This window comes from Erigeron canadensis, chromosome 1 (genome assembly GCF_010389155.1).
Source record: "Erigeron canadensis isolate Cc75 chromosome 1, C_canadensis_v1, whole genome shotgun sequence".
Taxonomy (NCBI): domain Eukaryota; kingdom Viridiplantae; phylum Streptophyta; class Magnoliopsida; order Asterales; family Asteraceae; genus Erigeron; species Erigeron canadensis.
The window spans coordinates 52,855,007-52,874,718 of NC_057761.1; the positions used below are offsets into that span (position 1 = coordinate 52,855,007).

General features: G+C 31.8%; 1 protein-coding gene across 1 annotated transcript; it reads right to left on the bottom strand.

The window, feature by feature from the left end:
- Window positions 1–18,019: 18,019 nt before the first annotated feature.
- On the bottom strand, window positions 18,020–19,175 carry LOC122584749 (ethylene-responsive transcription factor TINY-like). The gene has a single exon (XM_043756802.1). It carries the CDS (start codon window positions 18,971–18,973, stop codon window positions 18,212–18,214), a length of 762 nt encoding a protein of 253 aa, XP_043612737.1. The 5' UTR covers window positions 18,974–19,175; the 3' UTR covers window positions 18,020–18,211.
- Between the last annotated feature and the right edge of the window lie 537 nt (window positions 19,176–19,712).

Consider the following 19,712-nt stretch of genomic DNA (forward strand, 5'->3'; position numbering starts at 1 on the left):
GCCTAAATAACTAGTGCTGTTGCTGGACTCAAATTACTTTATAAACAAATTCTCGTTAGATTCATTGTTTAAGCATTAATGACCTAAAGTTTGTGTTACTAGTTCATCTTTAAGTTACTCGGCTCTTAAGCTATTACTAGATAATAGTTATCTCCGATGACCACAGTGCTTGTTTCCAAGTCAAAGGATCGCGTCTGACATTGTTAAGCATCATGTTTTATTCATCCTAATTACTACAGTTCTGGATCCATCGGTTACAAGTGAATCACCTTTTACAACTAGTTATAGACAGCGTTTTCCATCTCCTTATGTATTAATCCCATTGTATGATTATAGACCGATCATCAGAATTAAATTAATACATGCAGATATAGAACCAATATTAATATGAAAAACTAGTAAAACATGGATCTACGATAAACAGTAAAACACACTCCAACAAATCTAACAAATAAAGTAAAATAAATAAATGTCTACATGATCACATCGATCCAAACAAGTATTCAGCTTACTAGCCTGACATTATTAAAGGAATAACAAAGTATGAAAAGATGAAAGACATTGTTTACCAACTGAAAGTAAAGTAAAAGAGTAGATATAGGTTGAGGATGAAGATCGAAAAGTGTTTGAAGCTCCAAAACCTCCTTGGAATCTACAAAGTCGACCTAGGGTTGAATATGGGCGGCTAGGGCTGCTGAATCGGCTCTCCCTATGGGTTTTGAGGGTTACTTCGACTTAAATAGTGTTCAAAGTTGGTTGCTGATCTGGGCCGCCCAGCGATGCTGGAATGGGCTCTAGCGGTGCTGGGACTGGGCTAGCGGCGCTGGCAGCTGCTGTTGCTTCTCGTACTTCTTCGTTTGGCTCCCGAATCACCTCCTGGTGTCTTGTAACTTCATATGCCTTCATCATGAGTTACTTGATGCCATTTACCCTCACTCACATCTTCCGTAAACATGCGATTCATTAAGTAGCGATAGTTCTGAAATATTAACTCATTTAAGACATAGAAATGAGGTCTTTCGATAAGGGTTTTTATCACAAAATGGACGTTCATCACATTGTTATTGTAATTGTAATATATTTGAGAGATTAGTATCCTGAAATGTAATAAACTTTAGACGAATTTTTATAGTGTGAAATAACTAAAGTCGTGATCATTTTATGTAATCATCTATAAAAAATGTGTATTGATGTAAGAAAATGTATCCGACCAATAAAAAAATAACAGGTGACAGCTATATATGGTTGCCACATATGCATTCTTACATACAATACACATAATTTAAAGATGATTACATACAATGAACACAACTTTAGTTATTTAACACTATTGATATTCGTCCAAAGTTTGTTACATTTCAGAATATTTTTCCTTATATCTATTTGAAACCAAAATAATATGTAATAATGGTTGACTTCATTGACTATATATTGTACCTTACATATATACTATTTCTAACCATGTAACATCAAATCATTTGTATCTTTCTCTCTTAGGTATGTCAAGGTGTTGTCATTGATTACAGGATTTATGTTTGGAGGCCACATCACATGGAAAGAATTATAAGGATCTGGAACACTCCAATCATTGAAAAAACACGATTGTGTTATCTAAATTTATATATAATTGATCAAGCTAGACAGATATGTATGGTCGTATACTTGTATTTGTATTGTATGATTTCAGCGATAACGATAATGCCTAGTTAAAAACAGAAACATTAAATATATGTCTTTTAAAGGAGGGGCAAAATGTGATTGCTCATGGAATATATGGAACTCATTAGATTAGACTCGATAGCGATCATGACATCTCATGATCAATTGAAGTACACGGGTCGGGTTTGATGTGTCTCTAGTAAGCCCTGGCACTGGCGGAACTACAATTAAACGAGGGGTAGCCTGAGCTATGCGTCCCTTAAATTTTTGTAGTATAATTTTTCTGAAAAATAATGTATTTTTTATTTGGTGCAATATGGGTAAAATAAATATAGGATACCAGTCAATGTATCTATTTTTAAACTTTCGAAAGATTCTCCTATCAATATAACTTATAAAGATGTATTTGTGCTAATAAATATGAAAAGAACTCCAAAAGTGTCAAAAACTCTTAAAAACCCACCAAAAATCCTTTAAAAAGTGCTAAAAGTTGTAAAAGTCTAAGCGTTATCATTACGTTGTAGCGATATGAAACTAACGAAAAATTTATGCTACAAGTCACCTTCGATCTTAGTTCCGCCACTGAGCCTAGGAATGAATTTTTAGCACGAGAAATCGTCATGTCTCTAGTTAAATAGGGCCCAGTTACGTTACAAATCAGGTACCAAGTCTAATTGAATAGATAGCTCTTCATGGTCATAAAGAATGGAAATATTGGACTCACTAAATTTGGCCCTGTTTTGAATTTTGACTGATATGATGTGTGTTTTATGTTTCCATTTAAGAAAAGATTATGCGTTTTTTTCTTGGAATAGAAGTGTGCAATGCGGCGGCAGTGGTCAGTGACGACGACTTGTGACGCCGTTGGCGGTGGCATCGGTAGGTTAGAGATGTATTATTAATGTAAAAGTAATTGATTTACTGGAATAGTATATTTATTTTAAGTATTGAAGGATGTACGTTGTAGAAAATTTCAATAAGGGTAATATAGATATCTTATGAGTATTTTAGTCTAATTAAGTATGTAATATATAGAAGATGTAAAAAAAGGAGGGGCGATATAGCCTTTTTAAGTTCTTAATTACTTAAAATGAAATGTCTACTTTGCATTATTAGGTACTATAGATAAACCACTATAAGATGCCAATGATTACGAGTCCAACTCATTAGAGGCATTTTCAGGTTTTACCCAATGTCTTAAGTTTAATCATTTGGGATGGCAAGTCTTGATGTTGCATTCCAATAAAATGTTTGGAAAAAAATGACTATAAGTTTATCAGAATTTAACTAAGGAAATTATTTTCGTTTATTTTGTAATTCAAGTTAATATTAAATCTAAAGTATTACAAAAGAGAATTCCTGTATTAACTACCGGTTAATTATAGATATAAGATTCATGAAGTTATGTGGTCAAACATGATCTCATCACATTTTTAAAATTTACCCATTGACAAATAACAACATCCTAGCTAATCAATTCGGATAATTTATTGTTTAATCCATTGATCATCTCTTCTCGAATTGTATTTTTTTCAAGCAGCTTGCACAATATTTCAACCAATAGATTCACATTTAATATTCCCATAACTAGCCCAAAGTTAATGTTAGAGTAAATCAATGCTTTACAATACCCGTCTTGACTTAAAAGAACCTTGGAAGTCATTTGTTTCGTGTGATGGCGGTCCCTTTGGAAACACATGAATTAGGTTATTCACCGGGATAGTCATGACTCGTGTAACGACGTGTTCCAATCTATTCTCTATTGTCTTCGTCTCTTATTGTTGGTTGTCGACTTGTGATAGAAAAACTAGTTTCTCATGGCTTTTATGGGCAATGTGTCATTCTTTTCTATTGTAATTGTACTTGTTCCTTTAGTTGCTTAGGCGTCTTGTCGAAGCACATGATTAATAAAATCTTAGTTGTTCAAAACACAAAAAACCCGGATAATTTAGTAAAACTTTTGCTAATAAATATTTGATCCGTATAACTCAAATAGACCTAATAATAAGTAAATGGAATGTCGTTGACACCTTCAAAAGACTGATCTTTTTTGCTTATACTTTAAAAAAATAAGTTATATGAAAATGATAGACACACATTAAAAAGATAAACGTTCAAGTTAATCTAGCAAAAATAAAATAAAATCAAAGCACAGTATGATATCATGTTTTTTAAAAGGTATTTTGAAAAATGAGGTTAGCTTGCCACATTGGTTTTTTTTCTTTCTAAAACTATATTGTAAAGACAATTTTGTTTTATAAATTTTAAAAAAATTTCTTTTATATGGATTTTGCCTTTTCTCACCAGGTTAGTAAGAGAAATTATAACTTATCAAATTCTTTTGAAATCTTGTAAACCAAAATAACCATTAAGTTTCTAACAAAAAAAAAAATCAGAAAACTAAAGCTATTTTCGATGCTATCTTTCTGTTGTCACATCATATCCTTACATATCTTTTAAATTCCTTCCAATTCTCAAATTATACAAACATGAAACATCATTACATATCTTTAAAAACAAAAAATATATTAACTTTGAACAAATAAAGAACCTGCTCTTAAGTAAGAACATATACCAAAAGAAAAATTAGTTCTTTTCAATGACAATAAATATTCATAAACAACTAAAGAAAACTAAAAGCATTACATTATAGATAGTCTAATGTCATTCAACTTCGTTGTCTATATTAGTTATTAAATATCAATATACATTTCAAAACTATAGTAAAAGAGTATAATTCTTCAAAGAGTAATTATCTTGAAAGTGAACTGTCGTTACTATCTAGCCACTTGGAAGTTATCATTATGTGATGAACAATAATAATTAATCCCAAAAAATTACTACCGTGGGTCAAAAGTACCCCACCAATTAGTGTGTCAAGATTGATACAAATTAATATCGCCATTTAGCACGCTAACCTACCAAATCAATGATCAAATGCAAATGTTTGTTTAGAAATACTTGACCTATGGCTTTCATCGACAACGCCAAACAACTTTCCATAAGTGGAGACCACTTTATATGTCAAAGTAAACCCCAAACAATTAGAGTGTGGGTATGGCTTAGTTGAGAACAAAAGCTTTATTTCTGTAACCATCCGATCGAGGTACATACAACAGTAATTGATATCACCAGGCCATGTCAACTAATGAATATTTTCCTATGGATTAAACACGAATCCATACGTCTATGTTTATTATGTTTTTTATATTGACTTTTAATATGTTCATATGTTCTAACTATATATTGTTAGATGCAGAGGCGGTACCAGGAAAAAATTCCAAATGAGGCAAAATTAAAAATTCCGTGAAAAAGTAAATGTAAAGAGGGGCAAAATGTTAAAAACATATAGAAAAATTTTAAAAATTCATTAAAAATTTAAAAATACATGACAAAATTCAAATTTTGAGAAGGGACATTTGCCCCCTTTGCCCCCCCTCTAGTACCACCCCTGGTTAGATGTGTGATAAAATGTACTGTGGCAAGTTTACTATTTTTTCACTTTTTTTAATGTTGTTAGGTGATACTCGGTCGACAGATATGATAACTAAATTATTTTCTCTTTCACCCTCCCTCTTTTGCCTATTTTTAACTGGAGATCCTTATGGAAACAGTCTATCTACCTCTGTAGGTAGATGCAAAACTGTTTACAGTTAACTTTCTCCACATCCCATATGCAGAAATTGAGTTTTGTTGTTGTCGTTGTTGGATCAAACACAAATCCAACTATCTCTAGTTTGGGCATGTTGCAAATATCAAACTCTAGTTTGCATCTACATATGTAGATATCTTCTTATTTTTTAAAACTTTTTGCTAACTTAAGTTTTGACATTTTTTAGGATGGCATAATCATTTTCAAATTTACAATTTTGTAATTTTATTTATTTAAAGGATAAAGCTTGTTATTAGAAAGAAAATGGGTGGTTAATAACATGCTGAAGATTTTTTATATAAATTGGTGAGTAGATTTAAAATTAGTATTTTATAAAAAAAAAAAGTTTTCTAATTTAATGTCAAAAAGTGTAATATAATTTTGACTAAATGAAGTAATATATATTTCTTTAAACAAGTAACTAAAATATTTTAGGGTACTCTTATGTTACGCGACGCCCCAAAAGATACAAATCAATTTTAATTAAATCCTTTATCTTTTCGAGGTTAATTAGAAATAGTTACTATTGGTTGATCATGATCGAAGGGTCTTTCTAAATTTAGGATAGATATGTCGTAATTCTAAAAAATTAAAGGGTGATAAATGAAAGTGGAACTATGAGAAATAGATAAACTTGATTAAAGTATCATAAAAACGTGAATAGCTTTTCTACATTTCACCAGGTTTGGCATTTTAGGCTATTATTAAAGGGGTTAGCATAGTCGCAATCGAACTGCAGCCAAAAGGTGAAAATTAGGGGGGTTTTGTATATTTATAAATTAAAAAGATTAAGATGTAATTTTTTGTTAAGAACTGCACCTGCAGTTAGCTGCATAAATCATTTTCCCATTATTAAAAGGCATACAAATGTGACATTTATTTTCTTGGCTATTTTTTTTAACTGGCTAAATGGGTTCCAACCAAATGTACGTAACACTTTTATATGGCGGGATATCATTGAACACATTCCCACTGTTTCCGTATTACAGACAAGAAAATTATCAGGTTGGAAAGAATCTGTATGCGTTCTGTGATGACAGTGAGGAGATAGTGGAACATCTGTTTGGGTCGTCTGCAAATGCAACCGAAGTTTGGTACTAAATCTCCATCTGGTGCAAGGTGAGCCATGTTTATATTTTCTCGGTTACTGACCTGGTCAACATACATGAGCATGTGGAATTTGGAGCAAGGGGACAACAATTGTTCCAAGGGTATCGCATTTATTATATGTTGGTGCATTTGGAAAGCAATAAGCAATAAATTTTATTTTAATGTTTCGGAAGATTATTTAAGACATCAAGACCCTTGGGTACTTATGAAATAAGAATATATATAGAGTTAGGAAAGTGATTAGTTGGAAATAATGGTGTAATTATAATTGATGGTAAAGTTAAGTGATTAGATCGAAATAATGGTGTAATTTTAATTTGTTGTAAAGTTGTATATATCGTGCTCCCCGTATTTTTAGAGGTCGAGATTTTGTGAATGAAAGTTTACTTAATAAAAACAATTAAAAGCCCTTCATTGCTACCACACGTACGTACTGTTCGATAGAGAAAAAAACAGCTTTACAAAATCATGAGACTTTGAATTCAAAAGGAAATAGATGATTATATAGTTTATACATATGAAAAGCTATTCAAACTCACGCACTGATGCACCTTTTAAGTCTAACACATACAAAGGCCACATGCCTTTCTTTTGATGTCATTATGTCACCATATATAAGTTTTTACTTACGCATTTACTTACAACTTGTTATAATATTGGTAATTTCTGATTTATATATGTTATATTGGCAGTAGTTTTATAAAGTACTTCAATTCTGTTAGTCAAGAAATTCTATTTAGCTAGTAGTATGCAAACCAAATGCGTTTCTTAATTAGTTTGAGATGAAGGGACTTATTAGGAACAAAATCTCTTCAAGTTCCTCCAATTTAAATATTCAAATTGAAGAAATCTCAAACTTTGAATTAAAATTAGAGATCATGATATACCAACTTGAAAGAACCCGACTCGATAAACCAAAAATACAAGTTTTTTTTTTTTTACCTCCACCACGACTCAGTGGGGTTAGGACACCTCCCACTGCGACTCAGTGGGAAATCTCTGATTTGCGAGCGAAAAACCTTTCACTGCGACTCAGTGGGGTTAGGACACCTCCCACTACGACTCAGTGAGAAATTTCTGATCTGTGAGCGAAAAACCTCCCACTGCAATCTTTGTATTATGATTTATGACTATTGATTTTAGTCTAAAAGTTGAGATCATTATAATTTGACCTCCAAGCTACTATAATTTTAGAAAATCTTAATTAATCATCGAGTAAGGAACACATGATAATATGATATGAGATTCATATGAGGTTAAAATACGTTTAATCAACATCATCATCAAGTCATCAATATCACCATCACATCCACTTGCGCTTTATACCTATATATTAAATTAAAAAAATATATATTAGAAGAAAAGTGTGTCCTTTTCTAGCAAACATTCATTTATCATTCCGGGTAACATATACATATATTCGTTACATATTTATATAAAAACTAAACGCATAGTATATTTATATGAGCCGTTTGAGTGGAATCCTGAACAAGTTGGTCTAAAGATATTAAGTACAAATATATAATGATGTCGATAATCTAATTGGAGGATCAACCAAGATTAGCTGAATAAGCTTTCTTTTTTTTATTTTTTTATCAACCATTTTATTGATAAATATTAGTAGCATTAATAGTAATTATAACTAGCTAAAATCATGTTCAATCGATATATAGAGGTGTTTTATAATAGTTGAGTGACAAATTGTTAGCTAGTGGGATTACGGCAATTGATTCGTTGGCTGCTGGCTTTGTGTGGTTGTTGGTGTTACTAATGTTAGAAGATGATGAAAGTTTATACTATATTAGTTTGAATAAACCTATATTAATTATTTTGTATTTTCTGAAATGGCTCTAACATCCATAAGATTTGCGATCATAGATACAACGTAGGTGAGCTCATTTAACTACGTACATAGAGGGGAGATACGAAGTAATCGTGGGTATATATTTCCACATCCAATCCAATCAGAGTTATCACACATTAATGGATTTGGATCATGATCTAACTATATAAGTAAAATCGGATCAATATTAACCCTTGAATATAAATTATCAGCCCAGCTATCAAATAAATATAAAGACTAGAAGCAATTTCATTTATTTGGTGGTGGTCATTCTGGAAAAAAAAAGGAACCATCTCGTCTCAAACAGGGGGGGGGGGGATCTTTCATTCGATTGTAACGAGTTCTTTTTGTTGGATTTCGATTCGCTATCGGAAGGTGTCTATTCCTTGGCACTTATGGGCTATGAGCCCGTCTTTATTATTGTAATTGTTATTACTTTCCATCTTCGGTGTCTTGCTGAAGATATTATTTTTATATCAACAAAAGTTTACCGTTCTAAAAAAAAATAAAAATTAATAGTCAATATTAAATTATATTAGGGTTTAGTATCTGTGGATGTAAGTAACTTTTACATTTTTTCTATTGTGTGAATATAACTTTCGTTTGGTTCATTGTATGTAACCAACCCGCCAAATTGAACGATTAATGTAAAAGTGTATACTTGGCACACCATATGAGTTGCCATGTAGAAGTTTTTGATTGGTGAACCTAATAATTTTACATTAATCGTTCAAATTTAGCGGGTTAGTTGCATACATAGAACCAAATGAAAGTTACATTCACACAATAGAAAAAATGTAAAAGTTACTTACACTTCCAGATATTTAACCCATTAATACAAAAATTAAAATTGATCTAATTTCACTTATAAAGTTGGATTAATTTTAAAAGATCTCTTACCTAAATTAATAGATATAACTATTGAATGAAAAATAAAAAAGACTAAAGTGTATGCAGTAAATAAAAAGAAGAAATATAATATATTTATAAAGTAAAATAGTAGTCAATGGGGTTGGTAGTTCATTGGTAAGGTTTTTGACTTTGGAGCATTTATTTAGGTTCGAGTTTCGCTTGCCACACTTGTAAGGCTGAATTAATAGAGATTTTTTTAGAGTCCTATATTTCATCTCAGACATGTATGTAATTTAGAAGTAAAAATAGGTTAGAATGTCGTCTAATAAAAAAAAGCACTAGTAATTCCACCACAAAGGTTTATTCGAAAGCACAATAAATTACATTTCCTTGACCAGAAAGTCAGAAACATATAAATATTGTAATATATATATATTAGATTATTTTCCCGCGTAACTCGCGGGATGAACATATCAAATTTTCATAGTAAAATGATTAATAATTATATATAGGATATATTGAAATATGATTATATATTTATACCCATAGATTTATTTAAATTATTATTTGCTTATGTCATACTTGATATCAATTAAATTTATTATTAAAGAGTGGTAATAAGTCTACAAATAAATATATACTTATCTATTTCCTTTTCTTTTTATAAAAAATTAGTCATTATAACACATTTAATGAATTCCATATTTTCTAAATTATCAAAATTTATATTTGGTGTCCATTAATTTAATCTGACAATTACTATTCTATATGTATCATATGTACATGGTTTTATATTTAAAGAAAATACGATAACTAATGCCCTAAAGGCGGTAGTAGCAAAATACAACAAGTTACAAGATTTATTGCATCACAAAAGGTAAAGAGAAATTATCACAAATCGTCCCCGTAGTTTGCTCGATTCGCATTTTCATTCATGTACTTTTTTTTCATTAGGTATCCCTGGGCTTTTTATTTTCATTGTCAGTCGTCCCTCCTACAAAACGTCCGTCATTTTTTATCCGTTAAACCCACGTGAGGGTAGAATCGTCTAGTTTCACTACATAACATAATAATGCGGTCATAGTTGGTCACACTCTAATGCCCATATTCTAAATTATTATTACTTATTGTTATCAATTGTTGGTTTGTATTTACAACGTCTAATTTTCATGTACGAACAATTAAAGAAAATAGCTCTTATGTTAATGGAAAGTGATAAATCTACAACAACTATTAGTCATCTACAACAAATATACATGTTTTACTGCACAGTTTACAACTGCGTAAAACATACATTGTTGTGGATGACAAATAACTGTTGTAGATATATCATTCTCCTATGTTAAAAGATATAGATAATAATAATAATAATAATAATAATAATAATAATAATAATAATAATAATATACCCTTAAATTTAAACCACTCATTTTTATTTCTCTCTTCAAATCTCAACCATTCATTTTTTTTTCACTTCTCCATAAATCATTTTATTCATTTAATTCATTCAAAATCTTTTATCTCAAAAACTGTATACCGATAAATTATAAAAATTGTATGGATGTTTTTAAAATTTCATGTTCTTTCATTAGAGAGGTGATTCGATATACTTTTGACGAATTTTTAAATCTGGGGCTGGAACCTGTACGGCTAAGGCATCACACTCTATGACTCGTCACCTCCTAAGACTTATCACCCCACCGTTTTACCGCCGCAACGCGCAGTTACCATGCTTATTTTATTTAAAGAGATCGATACACTTGATATTTTATCCGTATCAAGAAAATTCCTTAACATGTTACCACTAATTAGCAAGGCGGTCAATTTGAAGAAAATATGTCTACCTACCAATTCATGAATATAATGAAACCACCACCAAGTGTCATTAGCTAAAGTAAAAGAGGGTGTTGTGACTACTCACAAAACTTTTCCAACAATCAAATGCAAGTTTTGTGACAATTTCTAAAAATATGGGCAAAAGTTAACACTTTTAACTACAGTACTTTTTTGTTTTCTACATGTACGTAAACATTTTTGGATTTTTTTAAGCTTTTAGTTGCATATTTTGGGTGTGTCAACTGTCAAGTGATATACTTGTATTTGTTACGGTGCACAATGAATTACTGTACTAAGGTTATCTTCAATGGGGTGTCCTTGGGTGCCCTTAGATATCCTTTGCCGTTGAATCTTGTCCAAAACTAAGGATTTTTTGAATGATGCCCTTACCTAAGGGCATGCCTTTACTTGTATTTATCTAATATATTTTTGTTTTTAGTGAAGATAAAAAGATATGTAAGGATGTTTCTATGGTTGGAGATAAAATTATAAGATATAAAAAGGATTTGTAAGGATATGATGTGGCAGTTCAAGGGCGTCCTTAGCATTGGAGATAGCCTAATAAGACTATCTCCAATGCTAAATACGCCCTTAGACGTCTTTGAGTTGCCACATCATATCCTTACAAATCCCTATACATCCTTACAAATCATTCAAATCTTATAATTTTATGTCCAACCATACAAACATCCTTACATATCCTTATATATCTTTTTACCTCCACTAAAAAATAAAAATATATTAGGTAAGAACAAGTAAGGGCATACCCTTAGGTAAGGGCATCATTCAAAAAATCCTTAGTTCTGGACAAGCTTCAACAGCGAGAGATATCCAAAAGCATCTAAGAACGCCCCCATTGGAAATAGCCTAAGTAGTCTGACAGTTTAGTGACAATGTCGTTGTGTTTGTTGAATTGATTAAACAGATTTTAGTGAAAAAATAGATCAAGTGGCATAAAATACAAAATCTAATGTTATTTTTCTTGAAAGAACAACAAATCAATTACTATTATTAGATGACCCAACAAAACGTAAAGCCACAAGCAAGTTCAAATTAGGGATGGCAAAAAGACCCGTACACAATGGGAAAAACCAAACCCCGACATTTTTGGGTCGGGTACACGGGTCTATGGACGGGTTAGCGGGTATGGGGATGATATTAATTTTTTTAATGGGTTCGGGTATGGTTTTAGATTAAAACCCGCATACTCGACCCCTTTTTCCTCGGAAACCCGCCCCAAACCTATCTACCCGACCCATAAATATAACATAATATATATAAAGGGAATATGAGGCTGTTAGGCACCTAAGTTGGGTGAAAAACCCCTCACATACCTTTTTTTAAACCATAAAAATCAAAGGGGGCCAAACATTTATTTAAAATATTAAAATATTAGTATGTGAGGGGTTTTTCACCCAAGTTGGATGTATAACAACCCCATACTTACTTTATATATATATATATATATATATAATTATACACACAAAGAAGGATTGAGACCCCTTAAAGTTAAAAGTAACTTCATAGGTAAAGTTAAGAGATTGTTGACCTTTAAATTAAATTCAAGGCTCAAGATTTAAAAGTAACTTTTAAATCTTAACCCTTGATTTTAATTCAAAGGTCAAGATCATTAACTTTACCTATAAAGTTGTTTTCAACTTTAGAGGATCTTTATCCCACAAAGAGGATTGAGATCCCCTAAAATTAAAAGTAATTTCATAGGTAAAGTTAAAAGATTGTTGACCTTTAAATTAAATTCAAGGGTCAAGATATCTTAGGAATAGTAACCTTTGGCCATTCTATACTTATCCTCCCAAACTTTTGTTTCTTTACTTTTATCCCCTAAATTCTCCTTTTAATTTTACCTTTTGAACCCCCAGGTTTGATACCTTTTAACTTTACCCCCAACTTTTTGCTTTGTTATTTTCGCCCCTAAATTTTTCGTTTTTAATTTTTTTCCTTCTACACTCACCCCCCCCCCTTCCCACCATAAAAATAAAAAAAAACTTTTTGCATATGTTTTTGCTATAACACAAGAATTATTTTTTCCCCTAATTAATTGTTTCTTTTAAACGATTCTAACAACCAGATAATCACCGACCAACGACCATAGAATCATGTATCTGTTCTTATCGTTCGTATAGTACATTTTTTAAAGTTTTACGTTTCGTTATTCCTTCCGGGCAACGTCATGGTTGAAAAACTTGTTACATCTATTGATATAAAATTTCTATTTCCAATATGTATTTAAAGGGATGTAATGCCAACTTCGTTAACACATTGACTGCTCACAATATATTATGATATGTATGTATTAATTCATTTATTAGCTTAATCGTGAATGGAATACGTGCTACTTTGCCTACAGTTTTAAATTTGAAATATATTGTTACCTTAGCTTTCTGAAGTTATAATCTTAAATACAATGTCATTTTGAACCTTTTCAACTAGTTCAAAAAGCAATAAGTATATTAACGGATCTTCGATTATCCGCGGGAAAATCCGTTACCCAACAGTTAGTAAATAAACAGGGACCCGTAGGGTAGGGGTCCGGATTTGGGACGAGAATTCTTAATTGGTTTCGGGTTCGGGTCCGAGATTGCATATACCCGGACCATACCTGGCCCGTTGCCATCCCTATTCACCAATGGCGGAATCAGACACAAAAGTGACCGGTAGCATAATTTTTTCCCACTAGTTTTGTATCGGCATAAAGTAACGATAATAATGGTAACGACTAAATTGTTACGACTTTTAGCGTTTTTTAATGATTTTTGGCTATTTATAATGGATTTTTAAGAATTTTTTGGCATTTTTAGTAGTTTTAAGTATCATTTAGTTGTACAGATATGTTTTTATAAGTTTTATTGATAGAAAAATGTTTCAAGAGTTTAAAGTTGGTCACATTGACCGGTATCCTATATTTATTTGACCCGTAGCACCAATAAAAAAACGTCATTTTAAAAAAAATTTGTACTACATTAATTTAACGTACCCGTAGCCCCGGCTACCCCTAATTTCAATGTGCTTCCGCTCCTGCTATTGATCACAATACATACACCAAATGCATACACCAAGAGTAAATTAATACACCAATAACAAACAAACCAAAATAATATCTAACCACACTCAAAAAGATTAAGCTAATGTTAAGATTTATACATAAATCAATGGATAAACGTATCGCAAGCACAGATGTACGAAGTACCAAGAAGTCAAGAACATATGAACAATATATACAAGGGATGAGAATATAAGACAATCTGACACCTAAACTTAGTTGTGTAACATTTACATTTTAAATTTTTTAACAAATAAAATATGTTGAACCACAATCATTTATTCATTATACATACAAAAGATATTTAAAAAGTTAGTATGTGATGGATTCCATAAATCCGCCTCAAAACTAGGCCTGAAGACGGTTTCCGAATCAAAGCCCAAATGGCCATCATCTATCAATCTACAAAACCAAAAGTTGTGGCGGTGACGAGTTGTAGCATGGCTTTTTCCATGAAATCATAGGTTGCGTGCGTCGACCCTGGCTAGTTCAATTCATCATCACCCCTTTCTAAAATTCGCACAATGCATGTGACCTTCACAATTGGAATTCGATCATTTTGGTACATATTCTCATCGTATGAACTTGTGTACGCAGCTGTGCTAGCTAGATATTCATTTAAACTGTATTACAACTTGTAATTAGCTATACTTTATAGACATACCAAGTCCATATATATTGTGTCCTAATTAATTATACAATTGTCCCCTCACTAGATTTATATAAGCTTGATGATCAAAAGTTTATCAATTGGTATTGATCAATTCGTGTCAATTAGATATCTAGCACATTTGACGACTAGCTTCATACATGGACATGCACTGATGATCGATCTCGAAACATAAATTAAAATTGTATAAAGTGGACTTGTAACTCGAGCTTCTGTATACATATTCCAATAATGTGTAACTCGAGCTATATATGATGAAGATGTGCAAGACGTACTCCTGAACTTTGTTGACCCCTCAAATAATCACATAATCATAACTAGAGAAATCAACATACATATAGAGGCTGTTTTGAATTAACTAACTCTAACTACAACTATATAACTAAACGTTTTCCTATAAATACATACCCCCGGCCCCTTCAAAGAAATTAGAACTTAATAAAACATGACTCCCCATGAAAAACTAAAACTCTTTTAAAATACATGAAATTCCACCAAATAAAATGCCAAAAATAGAAATAAAAATAAGGGCGTGAAGTAGTAGTGGTGGTTGGTTTATATGCTTAAGAGAACAATTGATTTCTACTTTAAAATGGAAGAGTAGGATAGGTTGATGAGATGCAAGTGAGGTTTAATATACATATATGCTACAAGCCTACAATCATCCACTTGCATCTTATACCATATAAAAAGTGTGTCCTTTTTAGGAAAACATTACTTCAATTATTGGTTAAAAATCTGATAATGATTATATATTAATTAAACATGTATTTCATTATCAATAGTATATAGGAATTTCTTTGTCCATATATATATATATATATATATGAGGACAATCAAATAAGAACAATCTTAAAATACGAATATAAAGATAATTAAATAAAAACAGTCTTAAAATAAAAAAACGGTGAGAACACTTAAAAAACTACATTTTGATCTGTGTTCTTATTTTAAGACTATTCTTATTTGATTGTCCACATATATATATATATACATATATATAGGGGGACAATCAAATAAGAACAGTTTTAAAATAAGAACGGTGAGAACACCTTAAAATCATCATTTTGATGTATTAAAAGTCCATAAAACTGACATAGTGCATAACTAATTATTATTATTTAAGTGTTTAACAACTCATTGATTCATCAAATTTGAAAAAATCAAGTTTTTTGTTGGATGTATCATTTTGATGAATATCCATCCAAGATGGATGCACAAAACAAAAAACATGATTATTTCGATTTTACGGATGAATGTATTGTTAAACACTTAGTTAATGATAATTAGTTATGCACTATGTCAGTTTTATGGACTTTTAATGCATCAAAATGATGTTTTTAAGGTGTTCTCGCCGTTCTTATTTTAAGAGTGTTCTCACCGGAGTGTTACCCTATATATATATATATATATATATATATATGTAGGGTAACATTCTGGTAAAAACACTCTGAAAATAAGAACGGTGAGAACATTTAAAAACATCATTTTGATGCATTAAAAGGCCATAAAACTGACATAGTGCATTACTAATTATCATTAATTAAGTGTTTAACAACACATTGATCCGTCAACATAGAAAAAAATGATGTTTTTTGTTGGATGCATCATTTTGATGAATATGCATTCAAGATGGGTGCACAACAAAAAACATGATTTTTTCGATTTTAACGAATCAATGTGTTGTTAAACACTTAAATAACGATAATTAGTTATGCACTATGTTAGTTTTATGGACTTTTAATGCATCAAAATGATGTTTTTAACTGTTCTCATTCTTATTTAAAGAGTGTTCTTACTGGAGTGCTACCATATATATAGGATAACTTATTTTAGAACCAATTTTAAGACATGTGTTTTTGTAACTTACACACCACCATGATAATCTCCGACCACCACCATGATTTTTTGGCCACCGCGTCGCTGGAAAATCATGTGTAAGTTAACTTACACATATGTAAGTTACACATGTGTAAGCATGTGTAAGTTAACTTACACATGATTTTACCGGTGGGGCTATCGCCGGAAAGTCTTAGTGTTTTTACAAAAAAGTCTTGTATATCGTAGTAGATGATGATGGTGGTGTGTAAGTTACAAAAAACACATGTCCTAATTAGTCATAAAATAAGAGGTGGTCCTAAAATAACTCACCCATATATATATATATATATATATATATAATAACTCACCCCTATATATATATATATGATAGAGATCAAATGAGAAGGTACCTTAAGAAGAGAAAGGAGAGAAGGTTAGTTTTCTACTTTTTTGAACTTGTTTTTTTGAACTTTTTTTTCCTTTTTTCACTTTTTTCATTCTCTATTTAATTAACCAATTTCATATAAAAATTTTAAGAATTTTAAAAAAATATTTTTTTTTCAAAGGGCGTAGCCCGTAAACTATAGGCGAAGCCTCTCAGACTATGACGGAGCCATGATAGCTAAGGGCGAAACCCGTTAGGTAGATCACCCCATCACCGATCACCCCCTATGACCTATCAGCCTCTATGACCTATCACTCCTACTAGCTACCCCTTATTAATATCCTTAAGGGCGAAGCCCGTACCGTACCCTTACATGATAACTCACTAACTCGGGTTAGAATTTTTTATTTTTTTAAATATTTTTTAAAATTTTTTATGGATTGAATTAGTTAAAACAAGAATGAAAAAAGTGAAAAAATAAAAAAATATAAAATAAAAAAATTTTTAAAAAATGGACCTTTTCTCCTTTAGAACCTTCTCTCTGGATCTCTAACCTATATATATACCTTACAAACAAATTATATGATTATATTAATCGCGCTTTAGACCATTTGGAGAACAACATGCTTTATTAATCTCAACAAGTCATCACCAAATCGGACAAACGTACTTTTCGACGAAATAATTGTCATTCTATATATATCTTACATTGGGTTGTTAATAGAACCAAGAATTAGTTGTAGGTTTAGTTGGATCGGATCGGTTAGAGATTAATTATATACTGTATATACAATCCTCTCAATTGTTTATCATCATGATTATATAAAAAAATATATCATTTGCTCACGTATTAATCAGCATATACGTATTTGGTGCCTCAATTATTTGTCATTTATACAAAACAAACAAATACTGCTTTGGTCCAATAAAAAATGTAAGTATATAACGTGGAGCTTTGAAGACCAACCAATACTGAATCTTGTATTAATGCATTCTAGTTAGTTAATTCAATACATTCAAGATATACATACAACAATTAAAATTAATTCCCACTAGCTATAGCCTATACGGACAACGTATATATAGTAGTTATTATACATAAGACAAAATGACCAAAAGATTATTGTATATACATATAAATAGTAATATATATTCAATTAAAAAAGGTATCCCTGGATGCAAAATTATAACATACACAAAACAAGCACACAGAGATATAACCCTTTAAGAAAAAAAGCGAAAGGGCCAAAGTTAAAAAAAAAAGAAAGTAAAAAGTTTGATAGACAAATAAAAAACTGACAAGACACTTAAAAACACGCACACTAATAATTCCACCATAAGGCAGATTCAAAGGCAGAGGAACTAGTAGTAACGTTTTCTTGACCACAAACCACATACCCATTTTCACAATCATCCACAATGTTCATCCACGATGGTGGATACAGCCACCCTTCCGCCGCCGAATCCGTGTATATGTACTCGTTCTTTAGCTCGAGCGAGTCAAAACATGATCCTAGAACCGGTAACTCAATGATCTCGTCTAGCTCCTCTGACTCGGTTTCTATAGATGATGATGGAAAGTCAAATTCGGTCATGGCGGCTGCTTTAGCCGCCGCGGCTTGCACGTCTCTTGGGGAGCAAGAAACGGGCCGTGGGAGCGATCCCACGAGTTCTGGGAAATTAAGAGTTGCCGCGCCTCCTTTAATGCTGAGCGCGGCAACATCATGTGCCCTGGCTGCCATTTCTGGTGTCGGGAATGTCCCGAGCCATATACGTGATTTTTTCCTTGGCTCGCGGATTTCTGACACCCATTTTCCCCAACTTCTCATACGCACGCCTCGATAAACGGGATGTTTGGTACTCGAATCACGGGTCCGTTTGATATTGGTGGTGGTACTTGTTTTAGGGCTTTGTGAGTTTGTTGGTATAGCAGGTGATGAAGTGGAAGAATTTGAGCTGCAATCATGATCAGCTTCAGAAATGGATGAATTATCTATACTCATTTTGGTACAATTAACAGTAGATGATTGATTGTGATTCTTCATTGTTGGGACATACATAAAAGGTGAAAGAGTAGCCGTCATAAATAGTCAGGCACCACTACTAGTCACCAAATTATATATGCGAAGTGTGATGAGCGTAAACGTGTGTGATATTTATATTGTTTGTAAGGAATTGAAAATGGGGAAGGAAATTAATTAAGGTTATGACACCATTATACTTCTGTGCGTGTTTTATCAGAGTAAAGACAGAAGGATCATATCAAGCTAGCTAGCAGAGACTTTCAAGTTCATTTTCACAATGAGTGATACAACATATATACTTATATATATAAATATATAAGGTCTAATAAGAGAAAGGAGGAGTGGGGTATAGAAGAGAAACAAATAATAAGACTATTGCTAGCCAAGACAGATAACCTTTAGTACAAATGGGCCGGGGTACCTTGACAAAACAAGTACCATACACACAAAAAGTTGCTCTTTCAAGAAATATGACATCTGTTTTTTCCATGCCACTAGTGGTAACCTTAGAGAGATATGTATTCACTTGACACTGTTATTTTCCCATCCTTTTTGTCTCCCGTTTTTCATCCTAGCACGCACCATTCCAAAACTTTTGAGACTTTGTCCTTTATCTATCCATCACATATCGATTTATATGTTTACTAATTATTAATAGTACCTGTATCTAAAAAGTGGATTTCAAAAAGTTTGTTAGTTTATATATGGACTTATTTACTAGTTGGTACGTACTCCATGACCGATATTACTCTCGATCTACACCTATACGTACGGACATACGGACGTATAATAATTTATA